This window comes from Talpa europaea, assembly GCF_964194135.1.
Source record: "Talpa europaea genome assembly, chromosome: 6".
Taxonomy (NCBI): Eukaryota; Metazoa; Chordata; class Mammalia; order Eulipotyphla; family Talpidae; genus Talpa; species Talpa europaea.
The window spans coordinates 30,489,320-30,510,370 of record NC_140072.1 but is presented as its reverse complement, the minus strand read 5'-3'; the positions used below and the strand labels follow the sequence as shown (position 1 = coordinate 30,510,370).

The window sequence follows — 21,051 nt, the reverse complement described above, 5'->3', positions numbered from 1 at the left end:
GGGGCTGGAGAAATGGCACTTTTCCCTTTTATGGAGGTATCTGTGTAACATTCTCTTTGTGTATGAGTCTGTGTGCAGGGGTAGCTAATAGGCTGTTGAACCTCTTTTATATCAGTCAGGTCTTTGACAGACTAGAAAAAGAAATGCTCTCTATTGAATGATGAAAAAACCTGGATAGTAGTAGGAGAAGAAAAGGATCATCCATTTCTCTGACAATCTCTTAAACATTAGCTGAGCCAGTGGGGATGAGATTAGCAGTAGAGCCACTAAGAGCATAAGTATTATATCACGTTAAGCAGAGTTTGGGCTATATGAATAATGGCAGACCACATTAATAACTAGTATTTAGTGATAGATTATTCTTTGTTCATCATTGTTCTTAGTACTTTATAAATGATACTCTTTTCATTATTTTACAAAACTATGATGTATTTCCATAACTAAGGTGATTCAGAGAAATTATGCTTAATTTCTTAGAATGCAGAAGATTGTTCTAGAATTCAGGCACCTTGCAAATGTAGGATTAAATTTTTCAAATGTTCATTTAAATAATTCCATGACTGCCATAAATTTAAATTTGATGGCAAAAGGTCCTTTACATGTATTACTGTTCATTAGGCTAAATTTGCTGCAATTACCATGCAATTTTGAGTGGTTTTCCAGTGTGCTATTTTGAGAAAAGATCAAAAGATTTCTATTGAACTGATGGCATTAACCACATTAGGAGTAATGATATGTATATTGAACAAGGTGCATCTTTTCATTAAATAAGTAATCACAATCATTTAAAGGAATATATAACTTATTAAATCATATTTTTAGAAACTGATTAGAAGATAATTTTATGCTACATTTAAATTTGGGTATTTATTATGTAATTATTCAAAAGCAAGTTTAATTAACTCATAATAGCCAGCACATTGCTGTTAAAATGGGTAATTTTGAGCTGCAGCCAGAAAAAACAGCAGTGATGAGTGTTCCATTTTTGGATACACCCAGCAAGTCTCCTGAGTACTAGTCAAGAGCCAGTGCCTGGGGTCCAGCTAATCATGGAAGTGCCGGACAGGGCAGCTAGAGTTGGGGCACTGATGGGCTAGCTGGCTTTCAATGTACAATATGCTAGTGGAGGAAGTGTTTTTGTTACAGGGCAGGGAGAGGGGCACCCCAGAGCCCCCAAACCTGCCTGCTCTAAATAGGTTCTCTCATCCACCACATCAAGACAAAACATATAAGACCTTTAATGGAAAGGAGCTTTAATACAATTAGTGAACAATACAGAAGATACAAAGAATATAGTTTCTAAATCAAGCACCCAAAGTTACCCATCCCCTCATGGTAAAAGTTCACCCAAACGGGATTGGTCCAGAGAAAGGCCTGAAAGCTGCCCTAAGTCTAAAGCACCTTCCAGCAGGGACACAGAGAAAGGGATCAGAAACAACCAGACAAGTCTGGGAGGAAAAGAGCAAAATCAAAATTGAGATAAAAACTGCCACTGTTATCCATCCCATGGGTCTCTCACCCACATCTGTTTCAACCAGTCCAAGACCAAAAGGCAAGCACAGTTTTTTCATGTATCTCTCTGCTCTGTGTGCCGCCCCCAAGTCTACTTCTGGCTCTCCATGCTGCTTCCTGCCTCCTCAGTCTCCCCTGCAGCTTCTCCTACCAGCTCAGCTCTACCCTCCTTTGGGTGTGGCAGGGAATCTGGAATCTCCCCTTTTCCCTAGCATCACCCTGTTACATTTTTACCTTATACATTTGATTCTCCAGAAAACTGGAAGCTATATGCCTAAAAAAGAAGAAAGCCATTAGTTATCACTTGTGTTGCATTTTCCTTTTGTTCCTTTGAGAGCAGTGATCTCAAAACAAAAATTACATTGGAGAGAGTTAACCAGGAAAAGAAGATTTATTCAAGACAATTGTAATAATGCTATAAATTTAAAAAGAAGAATAAGACTATTGTAATAGAAGGAGGCCAGATCTCAACCTGACCTCAACTCATTGGAACAAAAAAATAAATAACTGGAGAGTTTTTAAGAGCTGGGGTGAGGATCAATGATCCTCTTTATTTGGCCTCCCCCAAAGGAACAGTAAACCTCTTAGAACAACTTCTTCACTGTGAACAACTTGGAGCAAAGGACTCTCCAGAGTTAGAATTTGCCTTACCTTCTCACAGAAACTGGGAGATTGAAAGATATGGAGCTTTTTTCTTTGAAGGTTGCATTTAAAAGGGACTATCTCTCAAATCCTTCAGGAGAATTGTTCAGGTATCAAGAAGAGCTTTTAAATATATTTACTTATCAAAAGGATAGACACAAGGGATTTAGAGTTACAAGTTTTCTAAAGTAAATGCTCTGAGGAAAGAGAGTGCAGGGAACCACAGAAGCACATCAGCTGAGTTTTAGTCAAGCTGTGGGGAATTATAAGGCCAAAGAAGGTGATTCCATAGCCAAAGAAGTTGATTCCATCTTTCTAAGCAACCAGTTTCATTCACCAAAATTCATTCCTATACAGAATTCAGTAGGAAACAAATAAACAAAAGGTAGTTTTTTGGATTTTTTTTTTTTGGTTTCTTTTTTTGGTTTTCATAGCACAGATATTATTATTATTTTTTTTTAAAGATTTATTTATTTATTTACACAAGCACTGGGTATAGTCAGAAGCACTGGAGGGTGAGAGAATTCACCAGAGCCAGAGTGGGGAGCAGAGCAGGCAGACTGACAAAGTATACTGCTGAGGGGAACAGCGGGCAGCAGGAGAGGTCTGCATGCCATGTGGGACCCTCGTCCAATGGCCAGGGATCTAACTGGTGCTGCAGAGGCTGCGGGCAGCTATGCAACCCAGCGATCAACCACTGAGCCACCAGGGAGACCCAGATATTATTATTTAATGGAAACTATTTCGACCTTTCCGTAATTTTCGAGGTTTTTTTTTTTTTTTTTAAACTATAATGGAGTAGATCATTGTCACATCTTAGAAAACTTGTAAATGCATTTTGTAAGAATTGTGGTAAGCAACAGGAAGTGAGTCATTAGTTGTGGCCTGGCTTTGGAGTCAGAACTAGTTTGAGTTGCAGCCCTTCCTGGTCTTGGAAAGTTACTTGGGGTCTTTGAGGCTCATTTTCTTAGTCTGTAAAATGAGGGAAATAAGATTGTTATGAGATTAAGAGAAGATGCATCCACAGTGCTTAGCAGAATGCCTGGCATTTCCTAAAGATAAATAATTATGATAAACGGGGGCCTCCCTAGTGACAAGGGGTTAAGTTGCAGCACTATGAAGCTGTCTGTAGCCACTGCAGCATGAGTTTGATCCCTGGCCAGGGAGCTGACCCATATGGCACAGCAGACCACTCCTGTCTTGCCCACTGCTCCCCTTGGCAGTGTATGTCAGTAAATCCACCTGTTCTGCTCTCCACTCTGTCTCTGGTGAATACTCTCACCACCCCTCCCCCCGCTCCTCTGGACAGAACCCCAGTTCTTGTATGCATAAATAAATAAATCTTAAAAAAATAATTATGATAAACCCAATGGTGAGTTGAGTAGCTGTTGCTACTAGTGCTGCTACTAGTTTACTTTATTGTGCTTTGTAGTGAGGCCCCCTAATAAGGCTCATAGGTTGAGTGATGTCATAAAGGATATAATGAATGATGAGCATAGTCCCTTTGGATGTTACAGAGATGGGCGCTATTCATATGCCACAACTAGTCTATGATTGGCTGCCTACAATAATTATTTAGCAAATAAGTAAGTTTGCTGTAAATTTAACATTTATTTCAAGATCTGTAAAAAGTGCCCGACTATTAATACAGAACCATAGTACAGTAAATAACAGAAAAATCTCTTCAGTATTAAGCACACACTAATATTTCAGGCAATCCAACATGTGTCCCACCTTAAAACACTGATAACATTTCACATCACAAGTCCTTATTTAAAAACACTAAAATACCATTAGAACCTTCCCAAGTAGAGTGTCATGTGTCCTTTTAAACTTTGGAAGGGGAAAATAAGACATAATGTCAAGCTTTATAATATTCACTAACCTTGAAGGAAGAAATTTTGTATGAGCTCAGGAGAACAGGTTAAGTCAAAATTATGAAGACATGAAATCCAGCAAGAGTGAAATTATGTTCTCTTGTAATTCATGTCAAATATGAGCTTTGATAATGAAGTTGGTTTCCAGTGGAGTTTCCCTGGTATTTCATTAATTACATTTCCTCAGATGATATCAGAGTCAAGCCAGCATATCTGAATACCACACTCCAGGGCATGCAGCCTCCAGGAAGAACCAATATGCCTTTTTTGTCGGTTCATGTGCTCCAAGGAACAACAGATGTTACACTTGGCTTTAGTTGTTTACAGGGCTCTTGTCTTGTCACCGACTTATTGATTGAATTGCTGTCCTTACTCAGCCACAAAATATTATAAGAAGCCTGACATTTGGTAATAAATTAGGAAAGAAAACAATATTGATTTGCCTCAATTACTTTTTTTTAAAAAGGAGAAGTGCAATATTGCCCCACTTCTAAGCACAATAAGACCTTATATCTCACCAGACACACATTGGAAGTCAGAGTATCTCAATTCACATCTCATTCAGCCGCTGACTGGGTGATCAGAAGCAAAGCCTCAAACCTCTGTGTACTTGAGTTTTTGCCTTGGCAAAATGGTATGAATAATGTTAAATGCTCACAATACCGTGCTGATAAAAGAGGGTGCATGTAGAATACTTAGTATTGAGTATGCCGCATAGAAACTGATGATATAGATCAGCGTTCAGTAGTGGTACTAACACATTAACTGAGCAGTAAGCCATGTCATGAATAGAAATAAACCTATATCCTCAGTCAAGAAGGGGAAATATTAGTTATAGACACTTCACATCTAAAATATTTTAAAATGTATTTCTGAATTCTACCAGCATAAAACTTTTCTCTGTAGCCTCTATGAAACTAGTAAGGTAAGAGCAGTGCTACAGTTAGATAAATTTAGATTGTTGGAGAGGACAGAGGGCACATTGCATCTTTTGTTCTTATTTTTGGAGTTAAAAAAATTCAGGTCTCTGTCCCACAGAACTTTTGAGAGAAGGGATGATTTTCTTTCCTGCCTGTGCTTATAATGTTTGCCTTTCCTCCTAAGACAATTCAGGAACATTCGATTCAAGGCCCGGTGACTTAACCGAAACCACACCACCTTCTCCCACTATGACAGATGGCTTGTCTTCCATATTTCCCAATTCTAGGTTTGACATGCTTGCTTTTAATGGGCTCAGTGGGGAAGCTGTCTAATCTTTCACCTCAGCTATTGCACTTTCACCAAAAAGAACGTGAACTTTTCCCAACAAAAGAAAATTGAGACAGCAGTGGCATGACAAGAATATAAAGATGATCACCCAAAGTGAGTAGACCCAGTTTTAAATCAGCACAACTGCATGTTGCCCCATTACCTGGAGTGACCTGGACTTCATTAATTGCTATGGAGGCACCATGCAGAGGAGCAGGGCACCCAGGACCCAGCACACAGCTCTGAAGTAGACACCCTACTCTGAGTATACACCATGGAAATCCAGAGCTTTGGAGGAAGGAAGAAAAAAGAATCAATGTAACAATTTTAGAAAGAAACCCTAACATCTAATCAGAGAGTTATTATTTCCAAGATAATAAGCCTTGCTGTCAGTTATTACTGTAAGAGTGGTTTTAGGTGATTGGGTTTATGACACCTAAAGTTATAAAATATAATACAATTTTGAAAGAGGGAGAATTTTAATTCACTCCAGTCATAGGAACTAGAGAGCACTGGCCCATTGAGATAGAATGTTCCACAAAAAACAGAAACAGGCTCCACATGCAGCCTGACAATTAATGTCCTTTGGCCACCTGAATTCACAGGGCCTCCATTCATGAAAGGAAAGCCCCTGAACACAGTGACCCCTGCAGAGATAATGTCCTCGATTGTCATTGCCACACTGACTGAGCCATGATGGGATGTACATGCTGCAGGATTTCTGGTTGATGGGATAATTACTGTTTCAATACCTTTTATGGAGAAGGCAGAGAAAATAATAGGACCATCATTGTTTCACATAGCTCTTTATCCTTCTCAGACCACTTTCACATTTATTGCCCTACCTAACCTGATCCTCATAGTGACCCTGGGCAAGAAATAATGTATCACCACTTTGTTTTTGATAAAAAAAAAAATAGCCAAGGATAATGAGTTGCTAAGGGACTCTTAGCAAGTTAGGTGCGGTGCCTGGACTAGAACCTGATGTCTAGTATTATAATATGCAAACTCATTTTACTGGAAAGGACAGATAAATAGCAAAAAACAAAGCATAGTATGATCAGAAGGGGCAGAAAAGGATGGTTGCTTAAGAAAGGGGCCTGAAATAGTCAGTGTTCTATAAGAAAGAATAACATCAGAAATATTAACAGATTGTTATGTAGTCATAAATGCAAACCCACGAAATGTATAAACTGTAATGGCTATAGACATAACATACTCAAGTTTGAATTTTGACTGTTGTGAAGCCGAATCATTTAACCTCTTTGAAACTCAGTTTACTTTCCTTACACTACTGATAATATCTACAGCAAAGAGATGATATGAGGAATAAATTAGACAATGTGTCTAAAGCATACAACATAAAGCCTACCATCTAATCATAACCCATTGAAGATAACAGTTATTAGCTAAGTAATATAAGAAAAGAAATTTAAGCCTTGCAGTGAGACAGAGATCAGAGTAGACATGGTGACAATTAAGCAATGTGAAAATATATCTAAAGGTAAATCTGCCTTTTGTTATACGTGGGAAGAAGTTAAGAAAAAACATTCTAATAACTCAACATAATTAAGTAATTTGACCTCAAGGTGTTACGAAGTCTTCCCTGTTACTCTTAAAAAACCTGATTTACCTGCATAGAAGAGAGAGGAAAAAGGTGACTATACCAACTTCTATCATGGAATTAGAAAGAGTACTGCAATTTTCTCATACACATTCATGTACACACACACCCACATACACACAGAGTCCTCATTATTCTGGTTATAATCATGAGTTCACTGAAATTCCTGGTTCCAGGCTTGGGGAGTCCTTTGAATGTATTCCCTGGTTTTGTGTAAAGACTGATTGCTCAACTATCTATATGTAAAAGAGTAAAATGCATCTAAAACAGGTGATTTCTGGGTGTATGTATTTCTGGGTATTTTAGTCAATGAGCTCCTAGAAAAGAAGTTATTTTACTATCAAAGAGTTTAGTTGAATAGAAATCAGTAATGGAGAGTATCATCTACATTTCAAAATAGAGCTTTTCTTGCATTTTCTGAAATATAATACATTTTGATGAGAAACACATACAGACTCTCCAGGCTTCCTAGCTTTGAAACTGATTTTCTCAATTACTGCTTATATGAATTTTCTTCTACCTGACAATTATGGAAAGTTTGACCAGACTGATGAGACCCCTTTCAATTTTCTCATTCTAACAGCAGCAGAAGTAAAATGTAGTGTAGTAACTTTTGCATCTATTCTGCTGAATCTGAGGAGAGAGTTCCAAGTTAAATGTCAACTCATGGTAGAGTTGTGGATGTCAGATGATGTTGATGCAAATAAGGTATCCAAATTAATCAGACTGAAAATTGCTAACTTACTTGGCTTTAAATAACTTAGTGACCTCAGTCATTGGAATTAAGCAGCACATTGCTCAGTGACACAGAAAAGATAAATGCAGGTCCAATAGTTACATTAATGCATGTTGATTCCAGCACACCTAAGCATAGGAGAAGTGATTTCTAGTTTAATTAAATAAATATAATATCTATTTCTTTTACTGACAATATTATAGGCGATGGGACATAGGGAAGTAGAAAGATAAAAATAACTTATGAAAAATTATTCAATGTTACTGCCATGTTCTGCCCATTTGTTAACCGTTACTCAAAATTTTGCAATCAAATAATAATTGTGTTCACTGCAGTCTAACTCCTGAAAAATTTTTGTATTACAGAATCTCCTATAGTCAGTCAGAAAACATAAACTTTGCAAATCACATTTTCAATCTTTATTGGATGTTGGAGGGTGAGGGAATTGGTGTAAAAAAAAAAACAAAGAAATTGAATTACAGAAAATTATCAAAGGATTAGTAATCTAGTTAGGAAGAGAAAAAAAAAATCTAACAAAAATGAAACATTTAAGATTTCACAGCAGTATGGAATCCATACTAGATAATGTAATGTATGGTGGAAAAAAGATTGGGATAAAGGTAACCACCTTCCTATAAATTTTCTTAATTTTGTGCTTGCCAGTTTCAGGCCCTCTCAGTCTTTCTTCTTCAGAAACTTCAGTGGCTTTAGGGCTGACCAGAAGGCCAGGATCCTTCTTTTTAAGTCTTATCACAAGAACTTTCTACTTAGTCATTTACTGATGACTTTCTAAAGCCCCTTTGTTATCTTTCTCAGTACCCAATGTTTGTGCCTCTTTGTGTTAATGAATGCTTTACATTTAATTTTTTTTGCATTTACTTTCCAGTGTATTTCTAATATACTCTAAATTCTAAGAAGAAATAATCCATTACTGTCTTGGTATCAACATCTCATTGTTGATACTGTTGAATTACTGTTATTTAATACATATTTTTTGAAATGTTTTAATACATTTTTCTACTTAATTTTGTTTTTTTCCCCACCTCCATAAATTAAGCAATTGTAACATTTTAGCATGAATCTTCCATATACCTTTCACAGTGTTCCTGTAGACGTAAACATAGGATTGTATTTCCTTCTTGCCTTCTAAAATTAGAAACAAACTACATGAATTAACTTTATTTTCTCCTTTCTTAATATATCATTGATACCTTTCAGGCTCCAACTCCTATTTTTAACTGAGTTAAGCTTCTGTACTATAGATGTGCCATATTTTATTCAGCCATTATCTTGTTACTGAACTTTTAAGTGCTATCTTTTTTTATTTTATCCCAAACAGCATTATAACAAACTCCCTGTATTTATATATTTGTATGTTGCTGTATTTAATTCTAGAGCCTGTATTCCCAAAACTGAGATGGCTTGGTAAAAGTATTTGTGTATTCTTTTTATTTAACAACTGTAAATTTGAAACATATTCTAAATTAGAGTGAACAGTATAATGAATTCACATGCACCCATCATCTAGCTGCTGTTTGACATTTATAAATTTTAACAGATTAATCTAATATTATTTTAATACCTAAAATGATTTATAAGTTCATATTTTCACCAGTAAAACTGTGCATTTTCTAAGCAAACATCTTTATCATAGTGCCACTATTTCCTTTCTTCCTCCAAATATGTTACTTAACAAAACAACCACTCTATTTTGACTTATAAAATTGAAAATCTTGTTCTGTATTCACCCATTCACATCTTCTGTTTCTCACTTACCTGTCTATATTTTTGTCTACTCTTCCAGTAGAATGTTTTTCTTTTAATATCAATTGATACAGGATCTTTCTGTTTTAGAGGTATGAACTGTTTAGACGTATGAACGAACACTTCTCTCTTGTCCTGCTTTTGTCAAATATGCTGAGTTTTTTCATGTATGGCATTGCCCCATGACTAATTGGTGTAAATTCCATGTCCACTTTCAAATTTCTCCTCACTCTCCCCCAAAATTGACTGTGTTGCAGCCGTTTTGTCATTTGTTTTTTTCTTGGAGAGCATACTCTGTCCTTTTTCAACGTCATTTCATATATCACTCCTTCTGATTCAAAGATTCTTGTGCCTACCTTTTACTGACAGTTTTTCACTAATTTTATAGGTCTTAGCTTAAATATTACAGCCTCAGAAACTCCCCAGTTGAAATCAGAAAACTCTGTTTTACACCTTCACCTACCATTTTCCTTCATCACATTCTGTTGTTGCTTTAACTGTAATTCTTTATTTATTGCATGTCTCTTTCCCTTCTTATATGTCAAGGTCCAGGAGGGCAGATGTAAAGTTGTGTGTTTGGTTATGTGCTCTACCACAGGATCTAGTAGTCCCTGTAACATTGCTATAGTTCCCTATATATTTGTTGAGAAGAGTAAATATTCTTTAAAAAAACTTCATAAAAGATGGGATATTTAAGTCAAGTCATAAGGAATAAGTAGTATTCAGCAAGACAAGAGGACAAATGGTGGTGAAGCATGGAGGTTGAACTTTTACTGGCATGTAAAGACTGAGGGATAGTAAAAAGTAATGACTATAACTTCCTTTGAGAGGAATGGAAGACAAATTTGAATATAGCTGTGAGCAGACCACGAAGGGTCATGAGAACAGTGATCACACAGGAACTTTCTCAAACACCATGACATGCTCAAGGGTCCTAGTAAAACCTTAGAAACACGGTGACCATCTTAAAATTTTGTGCAACTTGTCCATGACTAAAGCTGTAAATACATAGTTTATAATGTATAATTTAATTGTATAACAGGCTGAATGCCATGATCCTCTGTGTTTCCCCAGCCATGATTCATGCTGGGAGGTTCGTGAGGGAGACTGTATGTATTCTTCTGACTATTCATTGTCAGTGTCACCAAAGTCACCAAATGTGTGATTATCTATTGCCTTTTCTTTTTTCTTTTTTCCTAATAACATGAATAACATGAATAGTAACTCATGTTGTATACTTACCACTTGTATTTTAGTGGCCACTAGTGGTTTTTTTTTTTTTTTAAATTGAGGTGATTATTATATATGCTATAGAGGTATAGGATCACCCTCTTCAATTGTAAGCATAGCTGCCTTCTGTTGCTTTTTCTCTTCTTTGTGGTGCCATATGAGGTAGCTGCCTGTCCTAGTTTATGCTCTCTGTCCTCCATGCATGTGATCTTTCTATAGTTGTCATCCCTTCCCATATAATACCTCAATTTCTGGTGAAGATAATGATCCTCTCACTCCCAGGTTGGTGGCCCCTGCACTTCCCTTTAAACACTTGCCTTGCTGACTTTGAAAATAACAGAGGACTGTGTTAGATACAGTAGTCAGACAGGTGGTAAAGGCTTTTTAATTTCCAAGTTCTTTCGAAATCTCCAATTCTTTGGGTTAGGGCTAAGGTGCATCAGATATGTTCTTTCCCAAGTCTTTGTCTAACCTTCAGGAATGAAGTTCAGAAAGTCAGGTCATGAGTGAAATTGGTGGGAAGGGAAGATGAGAAGGATTTGAAACATCATGTATCCATCACTTCTCAAAAAACCAGAGTTAAAATGAAAATTAGTGGATGTTGTTTAGATCATTGTCCACCTGCTTCCCTGCAACTGTGGCATTTAAACATGCATTTTGTGGGAGATTGTTTCTTCTGGTTCATGCTGTATTGAAACACAAAAATGAAAAAAAAAATAATAAGCTTTTTTTTTTTTTTTTTGGAAATGGAGGAAAACATGCTAATCTCAATTCACAAACACCCCAGGAGCCTACAATTCCAATTTTCTTTTCACAGTATTAATGAAACTTGGTACTGGAAAAGTCAAATCTTCCCCCATAAATCTGAAATCATTTTCAAGGCTGGCCTAGAATTATAATAACTTCCACATCTATTAAGACAAAGTACAGAATTCTGGTATAATGAGATCATTTTAAGCAACTTATTTTCCTAGATGGGGTGCAGACAAAAATTTAAAATTGATGACTTTTAGTTTAATCTATTATAAAACCAGAAGGACTAGTCAAAGACTCTTAGCAAGAAAAATTCAATAAATGCATTTTGCTGGTAGTTTTCTTTTAAAATTATTAATGTAAGACAGGATATCTAACAATTCAAGGTAGAAAAAAGATATATGTTGAACATTATGGAGTCTTATGATCCTTTATACAACCCTCCTGATATGAAATATATAGCTCATGCCCCATTATTTATCATTGATATATTTTATTCTTCAAAATTTCTTAAGACTGGTAACCTCCTGTAATTTCTTTTTATAGAGCACAAAAGCTGAATTTTCATTGCCATCAGTATATAGTGAAACTCTTGCTTTATCCTTGATGTGACAGGGTCATGGTTGATGACGTACCCATACACTAATAATCTATATTGAAGAAATAAAACCAGCCATAAAAATTGCCTGGAAACTACAATCTCACCCTGCAAAGCTAACTTTGGAAACAACATAAATATAATAAGATTACAGTCAGGGAACAGCTCATCCAAGTATACAAAATAGTTTCATAAAAGTGACAATTTGAGTGATATAAAGAGTATCCGATGGCATGGTTATTGCTTGGTGAACTCATCAATGGAAATATAAGGTCCCACCACCCACCAAGCCCTCATTTTATGTGACAGGAATGAGGACTTTAAGCATCATTTCTTGTGTAGTCTTTTAAAAACATAAATCAAGACCAGTTTTATTTTTTAATAACAATATGTGTTTGTCATGTTTCCATTGTCAGAATGAATAAGCAAAGGATGCCAACTGCTTTCCATTACAAAGTGAAATCATTTTAGAAAAATTCATTAAAATTCAAAAATTTCTCTCTCAAAATGCTTCATTATTTTAGAACTTGAGTTGTGAATCATCTTGCTAAGTAAATGAGAATTTCTACTTCCCATTTACATATATTAAGGTTATGACCGGCAAGGTTATGAACTAGCTCCAATGCATAGCTTAATGTGATCCTCAGATTCATAGTTGAATAACAAATGTTTTTTGATTAGTGATAAGATAATCTTTCTTTTGATAAAGCATCGAATTGTATTCTGTAAAAAATTTAGAATATTAAATTTTAAAGTAAAGCATGCCAACATAAAACACAAAGACTGTGTTCTGGTGTAATAGTAGCATTTTGACATTTTTTTGCCAGCAAGGACCATTTTATATTTTGACTTGAAATTAGGAACTTGGCAATAAGTTTCACTGCTCACTGAGCATCTTGCTGAATGTTACACCCACTCCATTGGACAGAGTTCTGCCTCCACCTGCGCTGCCCTGGCCTTCTTCATTTCCCTGAGGGACACACCTGCTGTGCCCTGTGAGGCCTGCCTCAAAGATAAGCTTATGATGTAAAAAAGAAAAAAATTATAATAAAAAAAGAAAAAAAAAAACTATATAATTTGACTGCTGGAGGGATTAAGTGAGATGATGAATATAGAGGTGTTCTGTCACTTGTAAACCATGATACCTGAATTTGATTCTTCTGAAGTCCCTATATTCAATTAACTGGGAATAAAATTTTCTACTTAAAGACAAAAAAAAAAAAAAAGATAAGCCACAGCAGGGAGAGGGACTTGTGGAAATGGTTCGAGTGGGGAGAAGTACTGAGGAAGAATAGAATGCGACATAGAGTAGGTGACAGAGGGCGAGAGGAGCTGGTGAGAAATGAGACCTGCCACAAGTAGCTCTTTCTGGTCTGCTCTGTAGCCTAATATGTCTCTTAAACAGTTTTCCCATGGTATTTCTTCACTCTATCTAAACTAGATCCTATTCAGGGAAATGTTGTTCTTTCGCAGATACAGTGCCAAGGACTGTCAAAAATAAAGAAGGAACATACATCAGGGCAGTTTCTTTTCTTGTCATCATGGTTTAAAATAACTATGGCAGCAAATTTAAGGATAATTTAAAATTTTAAATATTTCACATTTAAATTCCTTTATGCAGATCAACAAGTACATGTATCATTCTTTTTTTATGATGAGGCACTGGAATATGTCTTTTGCACATATGTATATTTTCCGTAATGAATTACTATTGGATGTGAATAAATTGACTTTAGGTATGATGTAGAAATACATGAATAGCTGTCCTAAAATTTGAAAGAATATAGTTACCTACGTAATTGTGATAGTGACAAACAAGAAAATTCATAGAACTCCCATACAGGATTCTAAAATAAATCAAACTAGCCCAAACTAAATCAACATAGACCATGTGGAAAACTGTTGGAGACCATATAATCTTACAAATATTCCAGAGAGTGAGAGAGAATTAAAGATCAGTTTCCGTGTGTTCTTTAAGATAACACTATCAGTACTTGAATCCCAGGAATATTTCCATTGCCATTTGGCAAAGAGGAGATTTAGAAGACAGAAATTACAAATTTCGTGATAGCTCTTTGTCCTAGCCTATACAATCAATAGTCATTTAGAAAAATACCACAATAATCAAAGGCCTTACATTGCCATTAAGATGTGCTCATGTAGGGCCTCCCTGGTGGCCCAAGGGGTTAAGTCTTAGAACTGTGAAGCTGTCCACAGCCACTGCAGCACTTGTTTGATCCCCAGCCAGCCAAGGAGGTGACCCACATGGTGCAGCAGACCTCTCCTGTCTCACCCACTGCTCCCCTCAGCAGTGTATTTCAGTCAGTCCACCTGTTCTGCTCCCCACTCTGTCTCTGGTGAATCCTTGCATCCCCACACCTCTAGCCTGAACCCCAGTTTTGTATGTATAAATAAATAAATTTTAAAAAAATGTGCACATGTGCTCTCCTCACTTGCCATGGGCCTCACCATGTACTTCTGTCCAGGTAATTCTGGGAGGTATGTGGTGATGGGTATCTCTTTGAGAAATGCAGATGATCAGATCACATGTGAAAACCATGAGGCGTAAACTAATGTGCTGTTAAACTGTACACACAAGTTATGTGTAATTGAGATGGATTTTTACCTTATAATCATTGCAATAGGATTCAAATGGGCGTAGTAAACACCTAGAAGTTTTCAGCTACTCTTTTTTTTTTTCCCCATGCTAGCCTCAAATTAAATCTAGCCTCAAATTAAAATTTCCCCAATCTAGCCTCAAATTAAAATACATGTGCTACCACACGACCAAAGTTGAAATCATGCCCATTTTTGGTCACCCTGACTAAAGCCCTGCTAGTCAGATGACCAGCACCAATCTAAGGAAGCCTTCCACTGACCTGGGCTCACAGACCGAAAATAATGGCCTGGCTTTATTTTACAAGCCATTGAGATCACTTTTGGCCATTCCAGGACCCAAAGCTAATTTGCATATGTTCTAGCTTTTTTGGTCCCCTTCTTTATTCTCTCTCATCTACTTTTAAATGTTCTCATCATGGGCCTGCCTGGTGGGGGATTAAGACACAATCTATGAAGCAAACTGCAGCCACTGCAGCACATGTTTGATCCCCGGCCTGGGAGCTCCCCACATGGTGCAACAGACCTCTCCTGTCTCACCCACTGCTCCCCTCAGCAGTGTATTTCACTTGATCTACCGGTTCTGTTTTCTACTCTCTCTTGTGAATCCTCTTGCCCCCCATACCTCTGGCCTGCACCCCCATTCTTGTATGATTAAATAAATAAATATTTTAAAAAATAAGAAAATGAATGTCCTCATCACATGAAAGAAAGAAGGGGGGATAGTAAGCTTTATTTCATGTATTCATATTTTTGCATTGCTGAGAAAAAAGCATGGTATAGATTGTTTTAATTATTTAGGAGGTCTTGATTTAGTTTATTATGGAGTAGAAAGGAAATGCAAAATTCTCAAACTTATGGAATATAATAATTATGAATTTCTCTAATTAAACTCTTTTTTCACATTGTCATAAATGGTTAAGAGATGGTTACATTTAATTTCATGTCAAGTTTTAACCAAATTATATTAAAAATCATTTAAATTTATTAGCCATTTATACTATTCTATACACTAAATTTAATATCAAATTTTCCTCAAAGACCTTGTTAGTGATCATTAAAATAAGCCATTAATAATAATCAATAAGGGAAACCACATTTATAACTCCTGAATATATTTTAATTTCTCTAGCCTTTTATTGCACATTTAGGGGAGCTGTCCCATTAACACATTAGTGTATAAATACTTCTAATTTCAGCAGCAAAGTTAAGAAAAATATGACTTATCCTTCAGCTTTGAAATAGAAGCAGAATTAATTCTTAATCAATTAGATATGGAAGAAATGAACCTACAATAATATTTATGATGGATTATATTTTTCATGGAAAGGAGGATAAAATATTTCTTTACTGAATTATTAAGGATTTTTGGTGGGTTATTTTTTGAGAAAATTATATTTAGAATCTTATATATGGGTTATGCAGAGATATTTTTAGTTCTGCAAGTGACTTAAACAGCATTTTTGGCTGGTATTACAAAAAACAAGCATCTTCCTTAAACAGGATGTGTTGATAAAATGCCCATGTGGCAAAATTAAGCTTTTTGAGGCTTTGCTTTATTATTTGTAATCTCATTCTAATTTTACTTCAGTTTGTTGTTAGTATTCCACTTATACCCTTGTTTTTGGAAGCATAGAAATATTTATGTAGACCAAATAAAATTAAACTTCTTGTAGATGAGAGTGTATTTATGATAACAATTCTGACTGGAAAATAGTGTATATCATATCCTTAGTACAGAAGGTTTAAATCCTGCATTCCATTAAAACTCTTAAGTCTTATTATCATGAACTACATAATTAAGAATTTGTCTCTATGCTCCTCATTCTTTTACAACAGTAAAATAATTACAAAAATGCACTTCAAATAAAAGCATTCCATCAGGTGGGGGGAAATAAATTAGGTAACATTTAGATAAGCATCCCTTCTTCAGCTCTTGAGACCCCATGGTTAAAAGATTGCCCTCAAAATGAACTAGTAGAAAGTTATCATTTAGTGTAAGTTAGCAGCTGAGCTAATTGGCAGACTTTGGCAAAGATGACTGTGTTTGAAAGAGAAAGTACTGCCTTTGGTTTGTCAGGTAGTGACAGAATTCCTGAGGTAGGCTCTGTTCTTCTTGAGAGGAAATTAATTTCATGTAATCAAATGCTATGGATTATAGTCTTTGTCTCCCTTTACCTTGGCCACGGAAGCATCTCCAAGGCCTTTTATTCAACAACATTACATGGGCTTCTGTAAAACAACCAGTGACATATTCAGCTTAGAAAGGTTTCATCTGCTACATTTTGTGGCTCCAGAATGCAGCATATTGCTGCTTTGAGACGGAGAGCTATTACTTTACAAGAAACTATATTTGCAAAGCTTTATTTTGGGAAGGAAAGTGACAGCAAGAAACCCACATTTCAGCAGGAGAAATCTTGATGTTCGAAACGAATTACTAAAGAGTGTGGATCATTACAGTTGGTAAATCATTCCCAGTAATTAATACAAACTTTTATAAAACTGTTAAAAATAATTACCAAATGATATTTAATAGTAGTGAAATAAAAAATAGTTTTAGTCTTCTGGAACTGTTCAATTCCTGGTTTGTGCACACACATACACACGTGTATTCAATTTATATGCTATTGAGATTACTCAAATTCATTCTGCATAAATCAATGTGGATGATTTTTAAAACTAGAATTTTTTTTTAACTTAATCCTCCCAAATTTAGTTTTGGCAATCACTCAACTACTGCCAGTGAACAATAATATAGATAAAGCTCCAAAAGGAAAAGCAAAAATTTCTGTTTCGTTATGTGAGATGTGGTCAAAAGTCAAAATACATAAAAAAGCAGGCAGTTACACTATTCAAAATGCCTGGATTGTCTTATTCAGCTTTGTATTTATTATAGTATACACAGGAAAACGATTTCTAGAGCAATCCTAAATTTTGCTGTCCTTTCTTAGAGTCCAAAAGTATATTGATATAAATTTGATTTTGGGGATGATACCCTCTAATATTACAAGTAGGGTTTTTCTATGTTGGGTTTATGATTTTCACCTAACAATCAAGAAAGCCCATTAGATGTAAATGGGACTTTGGGGGAGAGTACACTTACAAGAACCAAATAATTAAATTGGTCCATGAGAAAGAAAAATATGTCAACAGATCTCTCTCTGAGTACTTTAATTCATAGTCTCCAGGACTTTGTGACCAGGAAGACCAGCGGTTGCTACATTCAGCAGCAAGTTACTTTTCCTAAAGCAGAGGTGCTATTTTGTTAGGCATGAGAATAGATGCTAAATGTAATAGAGCTTTCTGCATTCAGTGAACTCCATCATCACCTTGTGTTTTTTCTCACTCTCTTTCCTATAGCCAACCCCACACGGGCAGGCGGGAGAGAACCGTACCCAGGGTCTGCGGAAGTGATCCGGGAGTCCAGCAGCACCACAGGCATGGTGGTGGGAATAGTAGCCGCTGCAGCCCTGTGCATCCTCATCCTCCTCTACGCCATGTACAAGTACAGAAACCGGGATGAAGGCTCATACCACGTGGATGAGAGTAGAAACTACATCAGTAACTCAGCACAGTCCAATGGGGCTGTTGTAAAGGAGAAACAACCCAGCAGTGCGAAAAGCGCCAACAAAAATAAGAAAAACAAGGATAAAGAGTATTACGTCTGATCCCAAGATCTTAAAAGGACCCTTGTATAGAAATAGTCTTCATTTTATCTGAGACATAATATAAACTTATTTACTTTCCTTTTTATGAAGCACATACAAAAGAAGACAGGGAATGCAATCAGGAAGGAAAGACTGTTTTTAAAAAATAAAAACAAGTATCTCATGCTCTTGTTTCTCCAAAAAAGAAAAAAAAAAAAAAAAAAAACAGGGGCCAATAAATTCCCTAACATCCACAGTGTTTTCATTTACTCTGCCTGTCTTTATGTTGCTGGAACATTTCTAAAAGACAGTGATGACCGTACGCATTCATAAAGCAAAGGAGTATTATTACATCGAGGCACAACACAAAACAACACAAAACACAACACAAAAAAGAAGCTACCTATGATCCTGGATTTAGCCAAAGTGCTAGTGCTTTCCTGAGAAGTCAGTTAGTCCGATTGCCAGAGAAGACTGTCATTTTGAGTGACTCAACCTGCAAACCATTGAGTTTGCCGCCTGGTGCAACTGGAGCAGTGGTTGGAACTTGCATTTGAAACAAAGTGCTGGCTTTTTTGAAGACTTGTGTAGGAACACATTCAAAAAGCCCCTTTCTGGTTGTGAGGGAAAAAAAAAAGTACGGAGGCCTTATTTTCAACAATGTGAAATATAAGGCACATTTTCACACTAAAATTTCACAACAAAAAACAAGAGGGCATAGATGCAATCATTGGGAAATTTTCATGCACGCTTAATATGTTATTACATATGTTTATATAAAATCCATCTCTGTGTGCTTTCTGGACTGTGATAAGTGACGTTTTATAGCCTGTTGTATAGAAAATGCAAAATATATCTCTGCTATTCAGCCATTTTTGGTAAATTCAATGTTATAAGTGTTGCTAAGTATAGGGAGTTTTATGACATTGGAGCAACAATTATTTCAGGGTTTTGGGTTTTTTTTGCCACCATTATAAATTGCCACGATTACTTACTTTTTTTAAAAAAATTACAATGTAGTGTTTATTCTAAGGAAGATATGTATGAATGTATATAAAAAGACTCAGCTACTTTTTTTCCTTACATGTACAGCCTTCATTCTGTTGCAATTAAGTTTTAGTATCTGTATGAAAGGTGTGAAGTAGGAGGTAAAATATATACATATGTATCTTATAATCTTCTTTTCTCCCCCAGATACTCACATTTTCTATATACATTTCTCCATTCACTATAACATACACATACACACACACACAATCCAGAGGAATCCATTAGATATGAGGGATGACCCAAACACACATATAATAACAAATATTGACAAATTGAAAATCAGGAAGGAAGATAGTTGTGCCAAGGTATTGATGACAAATGGGGTGATTTGCTTCATTGAGATCATGCTCCCAGGAAACCCTGAGAAGATTTTAGTCCCTAATAAATGGAAACTTTCCTTATCAAATAGAATATCACAGGTATATTGCTGCATGAATATGAACAATTATGTAGGCAGGTATGGAAGCAAAATTGGTTATCTACACCTTAACCCTGGCTGCTGCAATTGAAAACTTTGTTTCCAATGAAATATATATCCATATATATGCACACATATATGTGTGTGTGTGTATATATATATATATATATATAATTTGAACCTGATGTGCATAATAAACATTTTTGGAAAGTAAACAATTTTTCAACTAAGAAAGTATTTTTAGCAATTTTTGATTCTGTATTACTATCCATCTAAAAAAAAAATCATTGTCTGTTGATTATTGACTACATTTTAACTTTTCTGGTTTTACATATATATCATTAAATACAGTTTTAGTTTAACATACATTAAGTAGTAGAAATATATAGAAATTCACTTGTTTTGCATATTACTTCAATGATGTTCATAGCAATAAATTATTAGTATGAGAAGGTAATGCAATGGAAATGCATTATTAGATTGGAAGGTATTGTCTCATTAAAAATTGGTCACATTACTTCAAAATCTCCTAAAAGAATATTAGATTTTGTAAGAGAGAAGATTACCCTTACAATTAGCTTTAATTAGCAAAGGCAAAAAAAATATACAACATCTTTTGTGATATTTAATTGATGAAAAAAGCCAAGAAGTGACCTGAATTTCAGACATAAAATACGTTAGAAATATGTATAACTCATAGCAAATCACCACTATCTACAGTTGCCAAGTAATTGTGTATGAAAATCCTTAAGGAATTTTAATGGCCCAGAAAGTAGAAGTATAAAGCTAAAATTTTATTTCCATTACTTGTGTTTCAGACTTTTTTTTTTTTTTTGGCCAGGTTAAAGAATTCATTAAGTCCATTTTTTCCCTCCCATTCAGTCTTACTCAGGGAAAGCCAGCAAAATAAGAAGGTAAATATACAACCACTAACTTACAGCTTGAGGTTTTAAAAAGAAATGGTTGCTTTTCCATTTGATCTACTGAACTAGAGCAAGTTTCCATCTAGAAAGATTCTAAAATATGATAGAAAATAAGTTAAATAATGGCATTGTAAGCAGTATATCTATGAAGCATGTTGTTTGGGATTGATTCAGTGCTCCTGTCCAGATTAAATTATAAAAATTCCTGCAATGATATAATCTAACATTGTCTGTAAAAATTTTTCCTATAGTATTGGGCTAAACAAAATCTAGTAACTCTTTTTTCTTCTTTCTTTTTGAATGGAGAAAGAAAAGAGGGGAACATGAGCTAGGGAGAGAATAAGACATGGATAAAATCCCAGGTATCTTCCTACCAAATGTATCAGGGTTCCATGCATAGCTTGAGTTAATAA

At 35.6% G+C, this 21,051-nt stretch overlaps 1 protein-coding gene across 37 annotated transcripts in view; it reads left to right on the top strand.

Moving 5' to 3' along the window:
* The window catches only part of NRXN1 (neurexin 1), a gene marked incomplete at its 5' end in the record, with an annotated part of 1,024,512 nt that extends 1,006,157 nt beyond the window's left edge, over positions 1–18,355 (top strand). For all 37 annotated transcript variants that reach the window (XM_084235920.1, XM_084235919.1, XM_084235910.1 and 34 more), the window contains one exon: positions 17,961–18,355. In XM_084235920.1, the coding sequence (XP_084092046.1) occupies positions 17,961–18,268 (308 nt within the window). In that variant the 3' untranslated portion in view covers positions 18,269–18,355. The remainder of the gene's footprint in view (positions 1–17,960) is intronic.
* Between the last annotated feature and the right edge of the window lie 2,696 nt (positions 18,356–21,051).